At 41.1% G+C, this 25627-nt stretch overlaps 1 protein-coding gene across 7 annotated transcripts in view; it reads right to left on the minus strand.

The window, feature by feature from the left end:
- Positions 1-25627, minus strand: part of PLCB1 (phospholipase C beta 1) — a 535828-nt gene that overhangs the window by 121625 nt on the left and 388576 nt on the right. For all 7 annotated transcript variants that reach the window (XR_011557370.1, XR_011557371.1, XR_011557369.1 and 4 more), the window contains exons 11-13: positions 20274-20431; positions 10443-10525; positions 6812-6896 (exon numbers count right to left, since the gene is read on the minus strand). Coding sequence is in view for 4 of the 7 variants with exons in the window: in XM_070732668.1 (XP_070588769.1) it covers positions 6812-6896; positions 10443-10525; positions 20274-20431 (326 nt within the window). In the remaining 3 variants the exon portion in view is untranslated. The remainder of the gene's footprint in view (positions 1-6811; positions 6897-10442; positions 10526-20273; positions 20432-25627) is intronic.

Raw genomic sequence — 25627 nt, forward strand, 5'->3', positions numbered from 1 at the left:
AAGCTTGCCGGATCCGCCCCTTCCCCAGAATTCGCGAATCCATAGACTAGGCTCAGTTGTGAAGCTCTGTAGTGTTCAACTCTCATTGTTAGAGGAAGAAAGAGATAGAAAGGTAAAGAAGACACATACAAGGGCGGGAAGTGACTGCTGTACCCGCTCACCGTACGAGAAGAGGCGTTCAGGTAAGCAATCAACGCCTATTCTCCGTACTGAAGGAGCGGGTCCAGCAGTCACATGGGACATACCCAATAGATGGTCCCTAGGGTGGGATTAGCTTGCTATCGTGTGAGATAACGGATTGGAGTACCCTTCTGCCAAAGGCAGCGTCCGCTGAAGCGTAAGAATCAATTTTGTAGTGCCTGATGAAGGAATTTGGCGAGGCCCAAGTGGCTGCTTTGCAGACCTCCTCCAACGGGGCTTGAGTCGCCCAAGCGGCCGAGGTGGCTGCGCTCCTGGTGGAATGCGCAGTGATGTTCCTTGGAACTGAGAGGGAGGCCGACTCATAGGCCCTAGATATAGTCCCTCTGATCCAACGGCCTATTACTGTTGAAGACACTTTGGCCCCCATGACTCTGGGATGATAGGCTACAAAAAGTGCTTCTGACCTCCGAAAGGGTCCTGTGCGTTGGATATATATTCTCAGCGCTCTGGTGAGATCCAGGGTGTGCCATCTAATTGCCAAGGGATGGTCTCGTTGGAGGCAGAAGGAAGGTAGGACAATATCCTGAGATCTGTGGAACATGGAACTGACCTTGGGTAAGAAGGTGGGGTCCAGTCGCAAGACTACCTTGTCCTGATGGAATTGGCAAAGGTCCTGCCTGATTGAGAGGGCAGCCAGCTCCGAAATGCGTCGGGCAGAGGTAATAGCCACCAGGAAAGCTACCTTAAAGGATAGGTACCTGAGGGACGCCGATTTTAGGGGTTCGTATGGTGCCTGCGTGAGGGAGTGGAGAACCCGTGGCAAATCCCAGGATGGATACCTGTGGACCCTGGAAGGTCTGAGGTTGGCTATGCCCTTGAGGAATTCCTGAACTTCAGGGAAGGATCGGAGAGGCTGTCTGCGGGGGCCCCCTAGGACAGATGAAATGGCTGCCAGATGACGCCGGAGGGTGCTGGTGGAGAGTCCTTTATGGAAACCTTGCATAAGGAAGGAAATAATTCTGTGAATGGGGATGCACAGAGGGGAGAGACCTTCCTGAAGACACCACTGGTGAAACTTGGACCACGTGTGGTCGTAGATTCGATTGGTCGAGCCCCTTCTGGCCTTTAGAATGACCTCCACTGAATCAGGGTCATGCCCACGCAGCTCTAAATCTCTCCTGATAACAGCCAGGCGGTGAGGTGGAACCACTCCGGGTCTGGATGGAAAGAGGCCCCCTGCCGCAGCATATCCCCCGAAACGGGGAGTCGCCAAGGGTCCTGGACGGACAGCTGTTGGAGATCTGCGAACCAGGGCCGGCGGGGCCAATGAGGGGCGATTAAGATTACTCGGGCCCTCTCGGTGAGGACCTTGTGAATCACGTCCGGGAGGATTGGAATTGGAGGAAATGCATAGAGTAGGCCTGGAGGCCATGGACTCCGGAGGGCATTGATCGCTTCCGCTCCCGGGGATGGAAATCTGGAATAGAAGCGAGGGAGTTGGGCGTTCGCATTGGTCGCGAAGAGATCCAGGACTGGTAGGCCGAATCTGAGGGTGATTTGATGGAACAGGTCTTGATGGAGGTTCCACTCTCCTGGGTCTATCGTTGCTCGGGATAGCCAATCCGCCTGGATGTTGAGACTCCCCGAGATGTGATCGGCTAGGAGCGACTGGAGATGTTTTTCCGCCCAAAGGCCCAGCTTGAGGGCCTCCCTCATGAGAGCCTTGGATCTCGTGCCCCCTTGCCTGCAGATATGGCTTTTTGTGGCAATGTTGTCGGTGAGAATGAGAACGTGCCGGTTGGGGATGCGAGGAGAGAAATGCTTCAGAGCCAGGGAGACGGCTCTTAACTCTAGCCAATTTATTGGCCTGGAAGCTTCCTCCGGGGACCACGTGCCCTGGGCTATCATCCCCTGGGCGTGGGCGCCCCATCCCGATAGACTGGCATCTGTGGTGATGACAAATTGATCCGGGCACCTGAACGGGGATCCTCTGTCCATGGCCGGAGACTTCCACCACTTGAAGGATCTGCGAACACTCAGTGGAATGACAATGCGTCGATTTGAGTTGCTGTGCCCCGATCTCTGAAAAGGCAACAGAAGCCACTGGAGTTCCCTAGCATGAAGGCGAGCCCAGGGAATGATGCCTATGCATGACACCATCTTCCCCAAAAGAGAAGATAGAGTAACTATGGATACTGAAGGGTTAGATAAAATGTTAGAAATTAACTCCACTATACTGAGTTTTCTCTCGGGAGAGAGAAAAACCTGGGAAGATTTTGAATCAATAATGGCTCCCAGGTGAGGAATGGAAGTGGAAGGTTGGAGGTGACTTTTTTCAAAGTTGATGGAAAACCCATGGTCCTGAAGGACTGACATGGTGACAGAAAGGTCTGATTTCACTCTCTCTAGGGAGTTCCCATGAATTAAAATATCATCAAGATAACATAAAATGTGGATGGGAGACGCCCGGATATAGGCCGCCAGGGACCCCAAGAGCTTTGTGAAGACCCGAGGGGCCGAGGAAAGGCCAAATGGCATCGCCCTATACTGGAAATGTCTGCCTTGAAAGGAAAAACGTAAAAATTTTCTGTGGCATTTGGCTATAGGAATGTGAAGGTAGGCCTCAGTGAGGTCTAAGGAGACCATGAAATCTCCCGAGTGAATGGCGGCCAAAATAGAAGACAAGGAGTGCATTTTAAACTTCCTATATTTGATGAATAGGTTTAGTTTCTTTAAATCCAAAATGGCTCTCCAACCTCCGGAGGACTTTGGAACCATAAATAGGATGGAGTAAAAACCTAGGCCCTTCTGACCGGAAGGGACCGGCTGAATGGCTCTAATGGACAATAGATGAGAAATGGCCTCCTCCATACGGTTACAATCTGAGGATGACCTGGGCGAAGGGCAGGAAATAAAACGTTTAGGGGGAGGAGAAATAAATTCTAAAAGAAGACCTGTTTGAACAGTGTCAATGACCCAAGGGTCCTTGGAGGTGAGACGCCAATTTGAAGCGAAATGAGCTAGGCGACCCCCTATGGGAATGGAGGAAAGATTACCATCTAGGTTTTTTTGAAGCCCTGTTAGAGGAAGCTCCCCTTTGGAAGCGAAAACCTCTACCCCTGGAGTTCCTACCTTGGGAACGAAAGCGGGGGGAATACTGACCTGGAGATCTCTGATAGGAAGCCGCTTGATCTTGCTGGCGCCCTGGGCGACGAAAGGACTGCGTTTTAGTAACCTTTTTTGTGGTTGGGCCCAAAACCTTCTTCTTGTCTGTGGTCTCCGTGAGGAGAGGATCCAGAAGATCACCGAAGAGAAGGTCGCGCTTTAAGGGGCCCTGGGATAACTGCCACTTTTGGCGAACTCCCGCTTGCCAAGGGCGAATCCATAGGAGTCTTCTTGCCGTTGTAGAGGCTGCAATAGACTTAGCAGAAAATCTAGTAGATTGTAAGGTGGCATCAGCCACGTACTGGGCAGCTGCAAAGACCTTGTTGAAGTCTTGTTGACCTCTCAAGTCATCTGGAGGAATGTGCTGTTGAAGTTGGCGAAGCCACAGCAGCATGGCTCTGGAGAAGAAGGAGGCTGCTGCAGAACTTTTAATGGCCCAGGAATCAGCGGAGAAACCTCTTTTGAGCATTTGCTCGATGCGCTTGTCCTCTGGACGGAGGACTTCCTCCGCCTCGCCTGGCACAGCCGCTGCCGAGTGAAGAATTTTGACAGGTTCATCTGGTTTGGGAAAAGATAGAAGCTCTTCATAGGAAGAGGAGAGTTTATACAACTTTCTGTCCTTGGTAGAGGGATTAAGGCCAGAGGCTGGAAATTCCCACTGTTTAAGTAAGGCATCTTTAAATAATTTAGGCATAGGGATTACCTCGTTATCCTCCTGTTCCTCTGTGAAGTAAGGTAAATTCTCCTCCGGGGGATCAGTGGAAGTGGAGGCTTGTTTCTCCTGGGCCGCTAATCCCGTAGAAATTCTAGCTTTGAGGAGGAGAGATTTGAATAGTTGAGAAGGGAAAATAGTAATAGGAGGAGGGACCTTTATTTGGGATTCCTCGTCCTCAGATAAGCCCTGGAAAGGGTCTTCATCCTCCTCTACATCCTCATATTCATCTTGGGAGGACTCTGAGTCATCCTGAATAGGAGCTCTGACCGCTGGGGAAGAACCCAAGGGGCGGGAGGAACGAGAAGGAGGAAGAGGTAAAGGAAGCTCATTGATGGAGGAGAGTTTGGCATCAATGGCTTTGGACAACACAGCAAAAATAGATTGGAACTCAGGAGGTAAACTGGAAATATCAGTAGAAATGGCAGAAGAATCCCTAAAGGCCTGGGAGGATCCTGGCTGGGGGGAATCTTCCATAATATCTGGTTCCTCTGGACCTATGCCCCATAGGTTAGGTTGGGGTCTGTCTAGGTTTGGCTCATCCAGAGATAACACAGGGACCCCAGAAGGAGGCAGGCTAGAGGCCTCTGGTGGGTCTTGACTACTGATTACTTGGGCCTGCACTTTCAAACGTTTTGCTGATTTATCATGAATCTTTTGTAGGGCTAGGTCCCTTCTCTTCTCGGCCCTGGTGACCTTGGTCGAGGGGCGGGCCCCTGGAGAAGAGGAGGAAGAGGCCTGGGGGATACTAGTAATCTCATCGCCTGTAGGCCTGGCCTCTCTGGGACCTTTAGTTGTGCCTCTCTTGGGAAAGGTAGCCATAGTCTGACAATTAACAGAAGACAAGGCTGAGCCAAAAATTAAATTAAAAGGAGAAGATTTCAAGGACTTCCCAAGAGGAATGGATCCTGCTTCGAGGCCTCGAAGCTGCTGAGACGTGAGGACAATCTGGGCAAACCCAGAGTTCGTGCCCCCAAATCCAGCGGGGCCAGCCTCCCTAAACTTTGCAATTAAGTAAAACCAAGGCACTCTGGTTGGAGGCTAGGCCGGTGGAGAATTTAGCCTGGGACCCCCAAGGCCCGCTCCCGGATCCACGCGGTGGACTGAGGCCTACGCGGCTGGCAGAAGGCCAACACGAGAGGCCTAGATATTTTAAGAAAGGGCGCGAAGGCCTTCGCGCCAAAAAATCGCTTCGTAGAATTTCTTAAGGGGAAAAGCGATCGACTAAGTCCAGGAGACTAAAGGCGTCCCACTCCGCAGGAGGTATTTTAAGCCCTTAAATATATTTTTATACAATAATTAAGCAATAATCCAATAATAAATACTTGCACCAGGACCTCCAGGCCAAGGGATTAGAAGAATCCACAAGCGGCCGCAGGAATCGTAACCGGCAAAACCGCCGGGGGAAAACGAAACCGCAACTTCTCCCAAGTAAAAAAGCCTAGCCGCTTTTATTTTTTTTTCCTTTTAAAACGGCTGGCGCAAATAGTGCAAGTAATACAATAAAGACAATAAATCTTACTACTTTTTTGAAGGAAAGATCGAAGGGAAGGTGTTAGAATGTTGAACGAGCTATCACATACAACCGCAGGATATGCGAACTGAGCGAATTCTGAGGAAGGGGCGGATCCGGCAAGCTTTTTTAATACTAGGCTCAGTTCCACCGGATTGGACATGAGCAACCCATGTGACTGCTGGACCCGCTCCTTCAGTACGGAGAATTTCCTGCTATCATATTAGATAATTTTAAAGAGGAACTAAACAGGTGCATAGAAGATAGGGCTACCTTGAGCGTACTAGTCCTGTTGGCTGATTGTTAGCTTCATATCACAGGCAACATACTATGGATATCAGCTATGGAGTAATCGGAGAGGAAATCTATTCCCTCTCTGTCAATAAATGTAGCCTTTGTGAAGAGATATGGTTGATCATTTTATGTAAACATAATGCTATGCCTGATCTAACAGGGCCATTCCTAATATTTATTATCAGCTGTCTCGTTGTTACTGTACTATGAATATTTGAGCAGCAAAAATAAGACTGGATTCTTAAGTGACTACACAGAACAAGATCCCTTATATGTGAGATACCATTAACAATTCACTTGTCAATGGCAGAAGACGATTGTTTAGCAAAGGGAGATCTGGAGAAACCAGCATCACCAGAATGTACTTGATATGCATGTTATTTTTTTTAAAAAAAATCTTTAATATCCTAGTAAACACCACTTGCTGTTGTTATACCTCCCTGGCTTTATGTGTTTGATTCCACCTGGGACACAAAACTACTCAACCACCAAAAGAATTTAAATTACATTGAAGCATTTTTGCTGGAGCAGCTTACAAAGAAGATTACAGTCTTTGTTAAGCTTTCACATGTAGACTTGGTATGGATAGGATAAGGTTAAGAGACTGCTTAGGAATCAGTTCAAATCTTCAAAACAAAACAGAACAAATCCGAATATACCTTCTTACAGTTTTGATACAATTCTTGTGCTCCTCAAACCAAGCAAATAATATTTTGGGAAATATAAAGTAAAACAACTACAAAAAGATTCCATTTATAAATCCCTGTTACATTTTTTTTCTTGTGAAATCATACACCTCAATTGTCTATAAACAAATAAACAAACAAACAAACGAACAAACAAATAAAACCAAACATTCCCCATAAATAAAGAAATTCATTAAGTTAGAAGATAGGAAGAAACCACAGAAACTTAAATTTCTACATTAAATATTACTTGATATAGTCAAACAGTCAACAAACCTAAACAAATAAGAAGGTACTTACTGGATACTTTTCTAGTGGTTCCATCAGTAAACCATCTCCAAATATTAACCTGCAATATTCTGCCATTTTTGCCTGTTGTTTAGGGCTAAAAGTGAAATAAATTGTGAAATTAAACTTTTTTTTACAATGCTAGAAATGGAGAATATAATACTACCTTCTAACTAGATGAAGAGGACCTCTTCATCTAGTTAGAGGGTATTATATTGAGGTATAATTTTCCGATCCTATCATCCTAAATTGTATTCAGTCTTCTAAAGTCATTACGTTATTAATTTGACTTCACAGAACAGCTTTCTTGCCACATTTTTACATTATTCAGCACAATAAAGGTTCTCATTTGTAGTTTCTAATTAATAGTGATAAAAGGAAAAAAATGAACTTGCCATATACATACAAGAAACGACGTGCTTAAGAGAATTCAGAAAATTATTTTCACATCTACATACTCCTAAAAATATTTATATCGATCTACTTCCAATAGAAGAGAATATATGTAATTTAGTGTTGAACTGCTGAGTCCTGTGGGCTCTCTGAGCTTGTTTGTTTGCTTGTAGGCATTTCATTACCCAGCTAAACAGCATCATCAGTGCAAGTTGGTATGCAATTTGTTCTATGATTTCTCCCTTAAGTCCAAGCTCGTTCATTCACATATTAAGATCCATTTCCTTTTGCTGTAGATGTGAGCCGTGTCCTTCCTCCTTTCCTTCTTGCTTCCTCCTTCCTTCCTTCCTTCCTTCCTTCCTTCCTTCCTTCCTTCCTTCCTCCCTCCCTCCCTCCCCCCTCCAATTCCTGTCAGTTTTCCCATTTATTTTCCTTGTAGGAAGCTTGCTGGGAGAAAGTCAACAGGATATTAAGTAGTGGCTGCTAGGTGGGGAGGGGAACAAGGGTGTGTGTGCATGTGGGTGTCTCTGGAATAGTAAACGAGTGAGAGGTATCACATGGGTTGGAAAGGTTGTGTAGGCCAAAGATACCACATGAGCAGAGAGAGAAGCAGAAGGGTGGATAAGAACATAAGAACCCAAGAAGAGACATGCTGAATCAGGCCAAAGCCCATCGAGTCCAGCATTCTGTGTCACACAGTGGCCCGCCAATTGTCCATGGGGATCCTGAGCAGAAAGAGAAGGCAAGACCCTCCCTTTCCCCTGACCCCCAACAAATGGTACTCAAGGGAATCCTGTCTGCCTCAACCAACATAGAGGCGACACTTGGGACATCCACTTCAATAACCACCGATACACTTGGCATCCATGAATCTATCTAATCCTGCCTTGAAGCTATCAAGGCTGACAGCTGTCACGACCTCTTCTGGAAGTGAATTCCATAAACCAACGACCCTCTGGGTGAAGAAATATTTCCATTTATTTGTCCTCACTTTCCTACCTATGAGCTTTAGGGAGTGCCCCCTTGTCCTGGTATTGTGTGATAGAGAAAATATTTTTTCTCTATCCACCTTTTCTATCCATGCATGATTTTATACACTTCGATCAAGTCATCCCTTAAATGCCGTCTTTCAAGGCGTTGCAACCTGGTATCATAAGGGAGGTGCTCCATTTCCTTTATCATTCTTGTTGCCCTTTTTTGCACCTGGTACAGGTTGAGAAGGCTTCCCTTTTCCTTCCTTTCCTTTCTCTGCCCTTCTCAACAGGCAGTGAAATGGCTGCTTTGCTGCACTGGGAAGGAAGTGGGAGATTATGAAAGTGGCTGGGAAATTGTCATAGAGCTTTAAAAATGAAGCTCATGTGGCTGCAGTGGCTGTGCAAACTGCAGTGACTGATGTTGCTGTGCAGTGACTGCCCAGCTATAAGCAACACTAAAGCAAACACAATTTTCACAAAATCCATTCCCTCGGAAATCATAGACTCTGGACTTGGGACATGTTCTGTTAGTTAGTTCATATGATGCACTGTAGTTCAAAACTTGTCCTATCATGTACCATTTTACCCAATTAAGGGTCATTTTAATAATGTATAGAACATAGATACACCAAAAGCTCTGGAAAAAATAATAACTTAGTTTGACTGGGGTATGCTGCAAGTGCTCCCTTCGCAAGTAAATGCCTGGGAGGACTAGAAATGTTCATGCAAAAGAGCTACACTACAATTTAGCATCTACTTTTTTTTTTAACCTGTGGCAAAAATCTACAACCTCAGATATTATTGATGGATCTTATCTACTGCAACCTGCTGAATGATGGCATTGTATTCAATTGCCAGCACTGGAAAACCAGATTCTTCCTTTTCTCTTGGGCAAAATGGACTCCCCCCCCCCAATATATTAAGTCATTTACTAGAAACATAGAAGATTGACGGCAGAAAAAGACCTCATGGTCCATCTAGTCTGGCCTTATACTATTTCCTGTATTTTACCTTAGGATGGAAATATATTTATCCCAGGCCTGTTTAAATTCAGTTACTGTGGATTTACAAACCACGTCTGCTGGAAGTTTGTTCCAAGGATCTACTACTCTTTCAGTAAAATAATATTTTCTCACGTTGCTTCTGATCTTTCCCCCAACTAATCTCAGATTGTGGCCCCTTGTTCTTGTGTTCAGTTTCGGAGAGGGGCGGCATATATATATATATATTGGAGTTTCGAGTTTCGGAGAGGGGCAGCATATATATATATATGCTGCCCCTCTCCGAAACTCGAAACTCCAATATATATATATATATATAAATTAAAAAAAAACAAACTTCCATCCTGAACCTTATTTAACCCTTTAACATATTTAAATGTTTCAATCATGCCCCCCCCTTTCCCTTCTGTCGTCCAGACTATAGAGATTGAGTTCATTAAGTCTTTCCTGATAAGTTTTATGCTTAAGACCTTCCACCATTTTTGTAGCCCGTCTTTAGACCCGTTCAATTTTATCAATATCTTATCAATTTTATCAATATAAAAAAAGAAATTGATTTACTATAGCAATAGCATTTAGACTTATATACCGCTTCACAGTGCTTTATAGCCTTCTTTAAGCGGTTTACAGAGAGTAAGCATATTGCCCCTAGCAATCTGGGTCCTCATTTTACCAACCTGAGAAGGATGGGAGGCTGAGTCAATTTTGAGCTTACTGAGATTTGATCTGCCAAACTGCTGGCAGCCGGTGATTAGCAGAAGTAGCTTGCAGTACTGAACTCTAACCACTGCACCACAGAAGCTCTACTACTGCACTTTAAATGTTGCTCAGTTCTAAAACGATTCTATCTTACAAATAGTATGAAGTAGAAAGAATTAAATTGGGGCGGAAGGAGGAGGATGGTTGACCTCTCCAGATTCCTAAGAGGTCAGTAAGGGGCGTACATAAGCACACTAGAATGCCTTCCGTCCCCTGTCCTATTGTCTTTCCTATATCTCATATATCATCTCCACTATATATCTATAAGCTTCATTGTATATTATTGTGTATTGGACTAACTAACTAACTAACTAACTAACTAACTAACTAACTAACTAACTAACTAACTAAATAAACCATATCAACAATTAACATGCAGGGAAACTGCTAGCAGCAACCTACTGTAGGGAGAGATTAAAAGACTTTTTTAGACCAGAGGAAACTTCTGCTTCATAAGTATGGGAAATTGGACATCACTGACTAAAAAACATTTATACAAAAATCTAAATTACTTACGAATCCACATGATTCTCAAAAGAGAGGAGTATAGGGAACGGAGATGTCTTAAATGCACATTCAGCAATAGCTTCTATAACTTCCTAGAAAGGGAAAACAAACACAAAAAGAACACATTTTCCCTTGAGAAAAGAAATTATTTAACACATGAACATAAAGCAGCTTTGACAGTTCCTCTGATCCACACTCAGCATTTTATAATTCTTAAAAAGAACAAGGCAGTTCCAGCACCATTACGTTTTCCTCAGTGTGACTGGCCTTCTAATCTTCAAGCCCAGTAAAATGTTGCTGACGTGTGGAGAATAAACAGTAGTTTGTATTAAAGTTTGTTGTAAACATCAAAACCAGAAGCACACACAGATAACTGATTCAGCTGTTCATTAACCTCTTTATAAATATGGTAACAGATGAATTTACAATTTCATCAGCAGAGTTCTTCTTTAAGCAGTTACAGACGGCGGAGAACAGTTAGTTTCATTTCAGCAGAGTTCAGAGTGGAAGAGTACAGAATGGACAGAGAATGCAGAGTGGAGTGAGCCGCGCTCAGCCCTAAGCTTTTCAGTTTCTGCACAGACTCAGATGTGTTTAGTTCTCATTGGTTGACTTAGTTGCTATGCCTATTCATTGGCTCACCTTGTTAACATTGGCTCTCCCAGTCATGAATATTCTAACAGTTTGTATTTAGAAATGTGTGTTCACAGGAGTCACAACAGTATTCCTAAAGCTTCACTTTTAGATATTTTGCATAATAAAATGGTTACTATTGCCAGGTAACCTTTATTGCATTTGAAAGGAAGACTTCCTTTCAGTACTATTAAATTGCCACTCTTTAGACTTATATCTGAGTTTAATAAATCCTTGAGTATCTGACACATCAAAAGAAAACTAATGTGTGTTAAACTGCAACTTGCTTCATTTTGGCTATATAAACCCAGATACTACAGCTGGTAGTATTTGTATGAATCTACTTAGTGATGTATTCAATGTGCAAGGACAAAATAAGTTGTAGCACAAGGAAGAAACCTCAGCAGTTGATCCAAAGAAAGGTCAAAAAGCTTTTTAGGATACTTCTACCCTGATTTGTTTATCCCAACCTGAAGCCATTCGTATCACCGAGTGCAACCAGAAACAAGCTTGAAAAATTTACAGGTTGGGATAAGCCATGTTAATCTAACTTAACCTCACAGAGTGATTTTACTTAACCTGCTAACTGGTGCTTTGGGGGGAGGGGTGCATGAGAAGACTTTTCCATTATTAAGAATTCTCCCTATCCGACCCCAGCCTCCCATAGATTTACTTTTTAAGGGAATAAAAAAAGTGTGAAAAAAAGAGTAGGATTTAGCTGAAAGAGAGACTGTTTCTGTAAAAGCTGATTTAGGTTAAAGATTGCCTTGTCTCCTTACAATTTTACTTACCTGTTTTTTTTAAATGGTTCATCTAAGTGGGAAGTATTTAAAACCATTCATATAAAAAAACCTACTTTCTCCTTACCCAGGAGTGTCTTAAACTTTGATATAGAACTGTGGACAGACTATGCAGCTTGATATAAAGTTATTGGATTATTGATACATTCATTGGAGCACTGAAGTCCACGTTTTCTTACATAGTGATAATTGTGATGAAAAATCATGAAGATTTACACATTTGCCATGTTTACCTTACCATGCTTTTAAAAATCAGTTACAAATTGCCTTGGCTAAAAGGCAGCATAGAAATCTAAACATTTAGTAATAAAAATATGTTGTATAATCCAACATAATTACACAGGAAAACAATCAAGCTGCTATTTTTGCACAAAAAATTACTTCAAAAAGCTTGTTTTATTAAATGTATTAGATAATTACATATCCACTTATTGGCTAAGAGGAGAGAATAGAGGAAGTTTTTAATTTACCGTAGAGAAATTTTAAGGACAAAAAAGAGGTATATACACATATATATGGTATATACTGTACATTCCATAAGTGGAAAGTCTGTTCCTCCAGATCACAGACACTGAAACAACACAAGGCAATGCAAAACCAAAAAGTTTGGCTTTCGCTTCTCATCTAGTATTTATTAATTTTATTTATTGATTAAATATCATACTGCCCAATTCCTGAAGAACTCTGTATTATCTGTCTGAAAAACTTTTAATTGGTACCAATGCATTAATTTTAACAAATGCACTAAAGTTTAAACTAAAATGCTTTCATTATAATTTTCCGGTGCAATATAAAGACAGGGTATCAATATAATAAAGAAAATCAATAGTATATAAATTTTGAAAGGGATTCTTTTAACATAACTAACCATCAGATAAAGAAGGGTAAATGGTATTTAAAGGGCTGCTACTAATTGTAAGGCTTTCTAACACGAACCTTCCTGGAAAAGCTAAAGTATACAATATTCACCTTTTTCAAATTGAAAAATGAATTTGACAATATTAAACAAGCTAATCTAGATCAAACACAAATATGTTTTACAAGGAAATGTTCAGAGGGGAACACATTTATCATCATGTTCCACAGTTATGAAATCAAGGAAGAATATAAAAAAATCAAATTACATAACTTAAGCTTTGCACTAGCTTTGTGTCTCTGCACATGTCAAATCTACTTGTCAGAAAAATGACAGTCAAAGCAAGCTATTACATGGGCCACCAAGAAGTATGCTGATTAATGGCTCTGACCTCAGACACGGGTATTTCAAAATTGTTTCCCCTGCCTACTAACAGATTACTTCTCTTTTACTTTGCTCCTTACTAAATCAGGAAATGTCAAATTAAATAGCAAATTGGCAGCATTATTTTGAAAGGGACATTCATGCATGTGGCATTTAAGGTACAATAAGTGTAAGTCAAAATATCCTGACATTCTTCATCATTTCCACTGAAAGAAGTAAAATAAAATAAAATAATTAGAGAGGAACAAAATCTCCCAATTCATGTGTGGGATGTGCACGACTCTCTAACGCTAGCATTTTCAGAAGCATTCTGAGATTAAAATATATGTTTAAAAATTGCCAATTACTAAATTAAAACACCCTCTCTCTTTCTCTCTCTTGGTTATACAACGCTGCCAAGAAAGAAGCCTACATAGGAATCGCATCCAAAGAATGCCTGGTTTCTAGATGCCACTTTTCTGACTTTTGTTTCATTTCTGTGCATGCATGGCAAGCCAAAGAGAGATTTCTGTTGAAAGAAAGCTGCTGGATAAAACAAGGAATCCATCCAAACATCAAGAGGGAACACTGCTCTGCTGGGCTTCACTTTTTTTGTATGTTTTACTGTCAAAGATGAGGTTGCTCCACAAACTGGAGCAGCAGTGCAATGCAGTGTGACATACATGGCAGAAAATATCCTCCCAGTCAAGTTTTACTTCTCCTATTACCTGCATATTCCACAAAACTTTAGCAAATAGCAAGAAATAACCAACAAAACCAGCTACAATTAATTTAACAAGAATCCAAGCAACACAATGACCATCAGACAATTCACAAATGAATCTAGCAATAATGGGAAACTGTTCTGGTTTCTGGTAGAAATTTAGTAATTACAAATAACTCTTATTAAATGCATCATTTCATGAATAAAGCAACTCCGTTTATTTCTCTGCTCTCCTGTACTTCAACACATTCCATACAGCACTCGGTCCGTTATCCCTCTCTTAGCCGCATTTCTCACATTCCTTTTCCTGCTTCACTTAAACAAGATTTATTTTCCTAACCAAATAACTTTGAAAAAACAGCAGCACTGACTGAATACAATACAAAATACTTTGGCTTACTTTAGCGTGGCAAAAACACATCCATTATTCTTTTCGGCAACGTTGAAACTCCACCCTTCTTCTCCACTGACCCCTTGATGTGCCAAATACATCACTACAATATTTAACCCATTCCTCTCCTTAATATCTTCTTCCAGACCTCTGCTCTCTACGTTTCTGGACCCTTCTGAATTTAGGGTTAACCCAGCGAGCATCTGATTCTCCCTCACTAGATCCTGAACTCATAGCCCTATCTTGTGGCTGGCCTCCCACCTGTTCTACTACCTGTAACCCTGGGCCCCCCACTACTTCATAAACACTATCTGAATCCGAGTCCTCAATATCTTCATCATCCTCCAACTGATCAGGAGAGCATGTACAACTGGGAACAAATAAGAAGCTACAGCCATTCTGATAGAAAATTAAAACAAGATGGTAATTTCCTGAAAGAGTGTTCTGAATCTGGGCATGCTGTAATTGTGACCTCTATCTATCGGGCTGAAATGTTCCTTGTTCGCTCGTGCCTTTTGGTTATCAAAGAGCCAGTCACGAAGGCTCCGTCTACCCATCGCCATTTGGGTTTTTTTACCCTCTCTGCATGCACAGAATGCTTTGCGCATGCACAGAGAGTAAAAGAAACGTGGGTGGGGCCTCATGTTCCCTTCGTGAATGGCTCTCCAATGACTGACAGGCATGAGTGAACCGGGAGCATTTCACCCCTGATTTCTATTCACCACTCATTTGATTTTAGAAAAACGAAGTGCAGGCTTCTGTTACTATCTGTAGTATAGGTCTGTAATAACGTCTGAGGAGGAGGCAGACGGCTTGAAGGAACACAACTTTATCAGCAAAGCCTTTGATACGGTTCCACATAAAGAGCTGATAGATAAATTAGTGAAGATTGGACTTAATCCCTGGATAGTTCAGTGGATTTCAAGCTGGCTGAAGCGTAGACATCAGAGAGTTATTGTTAATGGTGAGTATTCTGAGCAGAGACAGGTTACAAGCGGTGTGCCACAAGGGTCTGTTCTGGGTCCTATTCTTTTTAATATGTTTGTGAGTGACATAGGGGAAGGTTTGCTAGGGAAGGTTTGCCTATTTGCCGATGACTCTAAAGTGTGCAATAGGGTTGATATTCCTGGAGGCATCTGTAATATGGTAAATGATTTAGCTTTACTAAATAAATGGTCAAAGCAATGGAAACTGCAGTTTAATGTTTCCAAATATAAAATAATGCACTTGGGGAAAAGGAATCCTCAATCTGAGTATTGCATTGGCAGTTCTGTGTTAGCAAAAACTTCAGAAGAGAAGGATTTAGGAGTAGTGATTTTTGACAGTCTCAAAATGGGTGAGCAGTGTGGTTGGGCAGTAGGAAAAGCAAGTAGGATGCTTGGCTGCATAGCTAGAGGTATAACAAGCAGGAAGAGGGAGATTGTGATCCCCTTATATAGAGCGCTGGTGAGACCACATTTGGAATACTGTGTTCCGTTCTGGAGACCTCACCTACAAAAAGATATTGACAAAATTGAACGGGTCCAAAGACGGGCTACAAGAATGGTGGAAGATCTTAAGCATAAAACGCATCAGGAAAGACTTAATGAACTCAATCTGTATAGTCTGGAGGACAGAAGGAAAAGGGGAGACATGATCGAAACATTTAAATATTGTCAAAGGGTTAAATAAGGTTCAGGGGGAAAGTGTTTTTAATAGGAAAGTGAACACAAGAACAAGGGGACACAATCTGAAGTTAGTTGGGGGAAAGATCAAAAGCAACGTGAGAAAATATTATTTTACTGAAAGAGTAGTAGATCCTTGGAACAAACTTCCAGCAGACGTGGTTGGTAAATCCACAGTAACTGAATTTAAACATGCCTGGGATAAACATATATCCATCCTAAGATAAAATACAGGAAATCGTATAAGGGCAGACTAGATGGACCATGAGGTCTTTTTCTGCCGTCAGTCTTCTATGTTTCTATGTTTCTATTTGAACAGTAACCTAACAAGAACAAGAACAACAGAAGTGACAGGCTTTGACAGCCCTTATATACTTTAGCAACAGCCAATCAACAGCAAGTAACATTTCCGCCATTTCTGCGCCCCCTAAGGATTGGTAGAGACATGACAATCTACAGTCTGTTTTGGCAGTCAGAAATACAAATCCACTAATAGCAGACAATCATCAACAATGTATGCAATTAATGAGACAGTAATATAAAAGTGAGGAGCAAAACATTGCTTCTTCCAATGTTAAAACTGGTTACGGTAATCAGTGTGGGCCTTATGATTTAGCACTGAATTATTTAAACAGATAATGTCAATTATGTTTTCCTGATTGAGGCTGTCTCATATTTAAATGTGTGTCTAGTCTGTGCATCGAGGTTTTCTCTTATGTGTGTAAGTTGATAACTGACTCAGATGATACATCTATTATAATGAGGGACAAATCACTTCCTTCAGATCACTAGCAATGCTGTTCTAATTTTCTGTCAAGATTGCTGATTAATTGTTCCAAAAATGTGTGCACAAATGAATCTTTAAAAGCCTACCACTTGCACAGGATCCATATTCAGTAACACACCACAGGACTTGCAAGCACTATTCTTTTATGTAATATGGACTGCCCTTTCTGCTACTCTTAAAGGTAATTTTCTCCCTGAGAAAAATTGATGTGTTATGTGATCCAGGTTTATAATAGGAAGCTTCAGTATAATTTACATGCGTCATCTGCATAATTTAGGTACAGTATATAGGCTGATGCTATACAACCTCAGCCTTACCAATAATATCTGATGTAAATCATGTTCATCCAGTGTCATAACTCTACTGGGATTTCTTGCTTAACAAAGGTAATTGAGACTGGCATTTCCATTGCTAAGAGATGCGTTATGTTGTTGCAGAACTGAATTTAGTGACAGCAATCCCTGCAATTCACACTACAGTTGTTAAGTGAAATTCCCAAACAATTAAGGAATAACTTCATATGACTACAATTTGTGATTTCCTTCTCACTTCCCAAGTAAAGTCAATGAGAAAATTTCCCTAGAACTTGCAAGTTCTGGGAAACTTACAAGCAGGATAGATGGTGGGTATGTACAGAGTGAGTGTGTATGTTTCTGTGTGTGTGTGTTGCCGTGAATTTGTGTTGGCAGGAAAGGTTTTCTGTGACACTGTGTGAGTGTATGAGAGCTGAGGAGTAGTGATGGGCGAACCCAACGGTGTTCGGGTTCGGCAAGTTCGGATGAACTTTACGCAAAATTTGGCCGAACCTGAATCGAACCCGAATCCGAACGGGGAATCCCACTAAGAGATTCTGGGGGCGGAGCTTTGATGTCACGTATACCAGCAGGTTGCTAAGGACGCCAAGGTGATCACTTCCTGGATTCCATGGCGTCCTTAGCAACCTTCCGGTGACGTCAAGGCTCCGCCCCCGGAATCTCTTTGTGGGAGGGATTCCCCAGCTCCTTCAAAGGGAGGTCTTCACGTAAAAATAAACATGTTTATTTTTACGAAAAAGGACGCCACAGCGGCGCTGCAAGCACAGACCGGTCCTACCTGTCAATGACTTTCACGTAAAAATAAACGTGCTTCTGGCCACACTTCTCCAGAGAGTAGTTGTGTGTATCTGGGTCCCACTGATTTCTGTCAGTTTTGTGCTAATGGCATTTGGCATTTTTTGAAATCAAAGGGAAGTAAGCCATGTTTCATTTGCTGCATTAAATTTCCTTTGGTTGACCACTGAATCAATGGTCTTCAGTGTTGCTCATTTCTTTGTGCTTTTTCAAAAGAGCTTGAACAGCACATCTTGAAATCCCTGTCTGCTTTGAAATCTTTGCCTGGGAGACACTTTGCTGATGCAATACACCTACCTATCTTTTGTTTTGTTTCTGTGCTCAGTTTTGCCATGGTGTATGATCTGTGACATGAAACTATCTTCTACAATCTCACCTTAGTTGCAGAGTTTGCTGTTCTCACCTAGTTTTAAGTCTCCTGCAGAGCTGTTTCAGTTAATGACTGTGTTTCAAATTTCAGATGAAATTAATCATTGTTAGCACCTGCTTGGTATAATTGGTTAATCACTCACCTGACTCTAATCCTACAAAACCCCTGACTTTTCGACAACACCGACTATTCAACACCAACAACAATGCTGTTGCCTTGCAAAGCAAACTTGACTATGTGTCAGAATGCTCAAACAATTGGCAACTCCAAATTTCAACCAACAAATGCTGTCTTACACATTGGCAAATAAAAAGTATAATCAGAACAATAAATACAAGTTGGGGGGATACGACCTCAGTCAAAGACCTTGAAGTGGTCATCTCAAATGACCTAAGTGCCAGAGCTCTCTGTTGGAGCATTGCCAAAAAGGTATGAAGAGTTGTCAATCTTGCGAAGCTTCACTACAAATTAGAGCATAAAAAACCTTTGCCAATTCTTGAATACAGTTCATCTGCTTGGAATCCTCACTGTATATCGGATATTAATACAATCGAGAGAGTCCAGAGATATTTCATGAGATATTTCATGAGAAGAGTTGTCACTCCTCTACTCACAATAGAATACCCTACTCTACCAGGCTTGAAATCTTTGGCTTAGACAATCTAGAACTACACGACCTAAGCATAGTACACAAAATTGTCTGCTACAATATCCTACCTGTCAATGACTATGTCAGCTTCAACCACAATAATACAAGAGCACACAATAGATACAAACTCAAGGTAAACTGCTCCAAACTCAATTGCAGAAAATACGACTTCAGTAACAGAGTGGTCAATGCCTGGAATGCACTCCCTGTCTCTGTTGTTACATCCTCAAATCCTTACAACTTCAACATTAAACTGTCTAATGTCGATCTCACCCCTTTCCTAAGAGGTCAGCATGCCTACCATCCCTATCTTATTGTCTCCATTAATTTTTACCCATTTACTGTGTTCATATTTATATTTATACTTATTCCTGTTATCTTGTACTTGTTCGAAAAGCTAAATAAATAAATAAAATTTATAATTAGCACCTGTAAAATTGGTTAATCACACACTTGACTCTAACCCTAAACCCCCCCTGATTTTGCCCAAGTATAAGATTTTATATTGTTTAGATGGCAAAGGGTGGTCACACCAAATATTAATTAATTTGGATTTATCTTCTGTTCATTAACATAAGGTTAATTGATAAAAATAAACTGTCACACTTCTATTTCTGAAATCAGTCTTAATTTACAGCATTTTTGCACAACTGCTTAACACTTTTGCACAATACTGTATTTCAGTGTCCCTGAGGAGGAGTAATATCAAAATGTATTGGGCATATTTAATTTTGTCAAGGTTTTTAAAAGGCTAGCAAATTTATCTTTATTAGAAATACTCTGGGGTACTCATGTAGTTTCCCTAAAGATAAACATTATGATCTTATGAAAAAATAATTGAAGGAGCATTCAGTATAATTAAGAATCCAGAGATATTAGAAATAAATAATAAAACTTTGAAAGCAAAGACAAACCATACACAATAAGTACTTATAAGCAGAGAGATATTACCTGTAACAAAGAAGTATTAGATGCTGAAATCCTGGTACTTGTTTATTTAAATATTTTTATCATATTTATTTATATCTATATTCAGAATTGAAAAGTTTGTCTATGTATTTTTCATAAGTAAATCCATCACTCAAAGTAAAGTATATATTATTTGACCAAATTGCAGTGTGACCTATTACATGAGATACAAGGCTCCTAGTTCTATTCCGCAGAAATAACAAACAACATCCACAAGATACACCATTATTATCCCAAGTATATAGGAATGGGCGATGATGACATGAAATCATTAGTTATTGGTAGAGAGCAGAAAAGAATGGAGAGAAGGGCACATTTTTATAGACACAAATTGTGCTGAAGAAAAAAGCACAAAGAATTACAGATAGCCATTAGTAAAGGGGATTTCAAAACATCATGTTCTGAATTCCAAGGCATTGTTTGCAGACAGAGAATGTACATTCAAAATATATTTTCTGCATATACACATGTGCATAAATATTCTATTTTGCAATTATATTTTTATAGGGATATTCTCAAATGTACCTTAAAGGATATTTCTGATGTCATGGTGAATCCATGGGTAATGACTGGCTCCTCTTCAGCAGTTCGGCCTTTCCAACAGTCCAACTCAACACAACGGCAGCCGGACAACAGCACTTGACGATACATCTCTACAGAAGAATTGCCAGCTAACTGTCCAGCTGCAAACAAAGAAGAAGAAACGGAATCAAGGCAATCCATTTTGCACTAATGGACCTAAAGCATATTTTCTTAAAAATATAAAAGTCTGCACCACCTATTTTCCCCAGTGGCAAAAGACAAAATGATAGATAAAATTAAATGCACTCTTATAAGGACAGAGATAAAAAATGACATACGGAGTAAAATGAAATTAAAAGATAATTAATATTCTAAGTGTTTTGAATGTTTCTATTTTTCAAAATGCTTAAGAACAGATCTGACTTCACATTTTGGTGGTCTAATAAGAAACACTACAGAACTATACACAGCAAACAAAGAATTATGAAAGCCTCTTTTGTGTTATTTAATGACATAGGAAATCTAATTTCTGAAAAGATGGGGTCATGCTGTTTAAAGATCAAGCAAGATGACTAATAATGAGAATAATCTATTTTTAAAAAAAATGTTAACAAGAAATTGTTATCAAAAATTTATCAAAAATCTATCTACATAGTTTGAAAAAGGCTGCAATCCCTTGCAACTCCTCAAAGAAGTTAATCATGCCTTCAAAACTTTCCTCATCCCCTGGAATTTTATATGCATTCATTTAAGCTATTTTACACTAGCCAATTGCACACCTAAATGGGCTTTACTTACCCAATGGGAAACGTCTTCAGATGTTAGTGAGACAGGTTTTGTGGCTTTCTTATAAAACTAATCCCTGTTTAAGGATAATATGTATCCAGCCACTAAACAACTACTGGCATTTTTTGGACTATAAGACGCACTAGTGTATATGAAGCATGATTTCAAAGAGCTACGTAAAGAGCTAAGTAGCCTACAGGAGCACTCTGAAGGACTCCCAAAACCTCTGTGCGCCCCATTTTTGGGGAAAAATGAGCCCATTTTTCACAAAAAGGAATGTTGGGGGGGGGGCCTTTGAGAGGACAAAAATTGCTGCATTTGGTGTATAAGATGGTGTATAGAGGGGGGAAAAGGTGTGCTTTTTACTCCGAAAAATACCATAATTAAATGAAGTTTAGGTCATCCACGATCATACACTTAAGGAACCAAACATCTTATTGTTATATAGTAAATATTAACTGAAACCTATTTACCTTGCGTCTTTAGCTTAAACTTTGCAAATTTTAGTACAATAACAAAAATACCTGCAAAAGGAGCTAAACGTTTAGAATTGTAGTGAATGCTACTAGTTTTATTTCCCAAAATATTGTCAAAGAAATGATTTAGGTTGAGTTGTAGCATTCTTGAAAGCCACCTTTGAATAGTGAAGAATCAAAGTAAAGTTGCCGTGTGGTTTATTTTTTCCTGAATACTGTTCTGGTACCCAGCCTTGACACTGTGGCTATAATTGGTTTTCCTTTTTTACAGAACGAAAGGATCTTCAGGATTTTGCTAAATTATAACTGTATCCATCATCAAGCAGTACAGTGGTCTAGAGGTGAGGATGCTTGCCTCCCACTCAGAGGGTTGCCATGATAGATCAGGGTGTGAAGAGGAAATAACACTGCGAACTCCACATAGGCATCAGGAAGGGCATCTGGCCAGTAAATGCTCAGCTCCATTCAGTCATCTGGACTTCACCCCGAATCAAGGAAGTATAGGGTGATTAAAATAAAATAAAAAATCATATCCAATCCATCATCATTGATAATGCTGGATGGACGGACTGAAATTCTACTTCACTGACAACTATAGTTGCAAACTACAGTATTTTCTATCAATAGGAGATAAACGGCAGGGGGAAAAAGGCAGATGAGCATCAAAATCTCAACACTGAATCGCTTGAGATTTAATACCAGACTCCCTGGCTTTTGTTCCTTAACTCGTTCCTTTGGTCATCCAAACAGAACAGAAAAATACTTGGTTAACAGGACATTAAAGCCTTTTCACAGGGTAGCAGCTTCATTATCCATGATCATGTAACACAGTGCTTCTCAACCTTTCTAATGCTGAGACCAAGCTACAAGAAATAAACTGGAATCACTCTATAATATGTAAATAGATATACAGTGGTACCTCGTGATATGAACCCCTCGTGGTACGAACCTGGGGTTCGGAAATTTTTTGTCTCTTCTTACGAACTTTTTTCGGCTTACGAACCCACCGCAGATTGAAAAATGGCACTCCGCTGGGTGCCGCCGCCCAGCTGTCACCTTTTAAAACAGCCGGGGGGCTTCTCAGCGTTCTCCCGAACCCGAACCTGAACTTTTTGGGTTCGGGAGGCCGCCGAGAAGTGCTGCCACCCAGCTGTCACCTTCTGAAACAGCCGGGGGGCTTCTTGGCGTTCTCCTGAACGCCGAACCCGGAAGTTTGGGTTCGGGTTCCGGAGGCCGCCGAGAAACTCCCGGCTGTTTCAGAAGGTTACAGCCGGGTGGCGCCGCCTGGTGAAGCGCCATTTCTGCAATCGGTGCAACATTTTTGGCCAATCTGAGGCTGGAAAGGAGGTGGGGAATCCCAATAGGGAATTCCATGGGGGGAGCTTTGACATCACGAAGACGTCCTTCCTGGAGGCCACGTTTCGGCCTACAGGAAGGACGTCTTCATGACATCAAAGCTCCGGCCATGGAATTCCCCATTGGGATTCCCCACCTCCTTCCCAGCCTCCAGATCGGCCGAAAACACCGCCAGCGATTGCAAAAACGACACTCCGCCCGGCTGTAATCTTCTAAAACAGCTGGGTGCTTCTCGGTGGCCTCCAGAACCCGAACCCGAACCTGAAGTTCAGGGTTCGGCATTCGGGAGAATGCCGAGAAGCCCCCCGGCTGTTTTAAAAGGTGACAGCCGGGCAGTGGCTCCCAGCGGAGCACCATTTTGCGATTTTTTCCCCCTTTGCACGCATTAATCACTTTTACATTGTTTCCTATGGGAAACAATGTTTCGTCTTACGAACCTACTTCCGGAACCAATTAAGTTTGTAAGACGAGGTATTACTGTATTGCTCTTGGGTCAAAGTGGATTATATAAGAAACACCCCCGATTGGTAGTGGGGTATGTGTGTGTGTCGGGGTGGTAGGCACATTTCACTATGCACTGTTTTATATTGTGTGTATATTAAACTTGTTAAAAATTAATTTTAAAATATTTTTTAAAAACCTTTCTAATGTCGCGACCCTTTGATACAGTTCCTCACGTTGTGGTCTTGACCCCCAGATTGAGAATCACTAATGTAACGGGAAGAGATTATATATATATTCTTTTCAGCCAAGAACAGGCAGAATCTGACGCTGAATTGGTTGGACACAAGAGGACTCCATGCTCGCTGGGAGCTGAAATCCAAGGAAATTATTTTTAATTATTAGAAACGGTAGTACAATATGGAAACTGAAAAGCACTTATGGGAATAGTTTTGTTCCTCTGGTGTTTGCTTAGCTTTGAAGCCCAAAGAAGTCAGCTCGTTGTCATCGGTTGAGAGCTTTTAGGAGGCACAAGAGAATGAACCCAAAGGGATCTGCCATCCAATACAATAATGGAGAATTTGTGATATTTACCCATATTGATACACTGAGCCATTTCATTACATAGCTTAGCTTTTCACTTTAAAACATCACGTATTAAAACTTTAAAATATCACATCTATACTAATGAAATTTGGAAACATGTATACATCTACACAAAGTGCTTTTACTCCAGCATTGTTGAGAGGAAGAGAGAGAACCAAAATGAAACCTTTAGCTAGCGGAAAATAAAACAAAAAAGAGACAGAGATTAGAAATACTTCTCTGCTTGTATGGTATTAGCAATGTGCCTTTTTTATTTTATTTTATTTGCAACGTGGAGGGTGGCTAGGAAATCCAGCATTGCAAAAAGCAAGCAAAGAGGTTATACTGCAGGTTAATAGTAGACGCTTTGACATCAAGGTCCAGGAAGTGCAGCCTTCTTGCAGTTCTCATTTGCATGGAGGATGCAGTTCTTCTATGCAGGAAGCCAGCTGGAGTTATTACCCTCGGTCTTCTGTGTTTTCTCCTGTAACTGCTTTGTGTGCTTTCAGCGAGAAAGAACCTTTGTGAAGAATGCTACCCCTCCCCTTGCTCTACACGAATACCTCCTTCTACTTGGAGATAAGACATTCTTTCAATCATCTCCTATATGCCAGGCCTTTAGGGTGAAATAGGAGGCTCCAAGGATTGGATGTGGTGGCACCCTCTTGCCTGCAGTCTAGAGACCTTGCCACTCAGACACAGAGAATCAATTCTTCAGGATGAGCTCCGCATCATTTTACACAATGGGCACAAGAGTGCAATGACAGAATCAATATGCCATATAAAACATTTATCATGCAGGGGAAAAAAAGCTAACTGAGCCAGGGTGGCACAGAGGTTAGAGTGCAGGCTACTTTGCAGGCTACTTCAGCTAACTGCTAGCTGTAGTTCAGTGGTTCAAATCTCACCACCGACTCAAGGTTGACATAGCCGTCCATCCTTCCGAGGTAGGTAAAATGAGGATGCAGATTGTTGGGGCAATATGATGATTCTGTAAATCGCTTAGAGAGGGCTGTAAAAGCACTTTGAAGAGGTATATAAGTCTAAGTGCTATTGCTATTGTTAACGTCTCAAGAAGATTTTGGGGTGAGTCCTCGGAGAGGGGCGGCATACAAATCTAATTAATAATAATAATAATAATAATAATAATAATAATAATAATAATAATAATTGCCACCATCACCACCATTATTTCCTTTTGTGAAACATTTCATCACCTTCATCTTAAATAACAATTTGTGTGTTCCTTTGCATTCAGTTCTGGAATTATTTTGGTTTCCGAAGCATTTTCTTCAATTTGCAGGTTGTCCAAAATAGTAAAAAAAAGGAAAAAAAGCTTTCCAAGGCCTCACTGCTTGTCCCATGGCAACAATTTTGTGGGGTGAGGGAGCATAGATTTTTAACCTTGCTTAAAAAAAATTGACGTAAACTTTTAAAAAATCTTTATTGTTTAGATGTTTAAATGATCCTGTTAAATGTGCCTCCGTTCTAAAAATGACTACTATTGTGGAGGAAAAAATCAATCATGAACAAGCCTCTTGGCTTGAACGGCGTGCAAGAATGGACTCAGTTTTATGCTCTTGAAGCAATTATTAGAAATGCAAATTTTGCAGCTCTCATTCATGGAAGCTCACAGCCAGTGTCCATGAAACGTGATGTAATAAACTATATTTCTTTTCATAATCCCCATTCACACTTCCAAAGCACATACTG

The sequence above is a fragment of the Erythrolamprus reginae genome, chromosome 1, assembly GCF_031021105.1.
Source record: "Erythrolamprus reginae isolate rEryReg1 chromosome 1, rEryReg1.hap1, whole genome shotgun sequence".
NCBI lineage: Eukaryota > Metazoa > Chordata > Lepidosauria > Squamata > Dipsadidae > Erythrolamprus > Erythrolamprus reginae.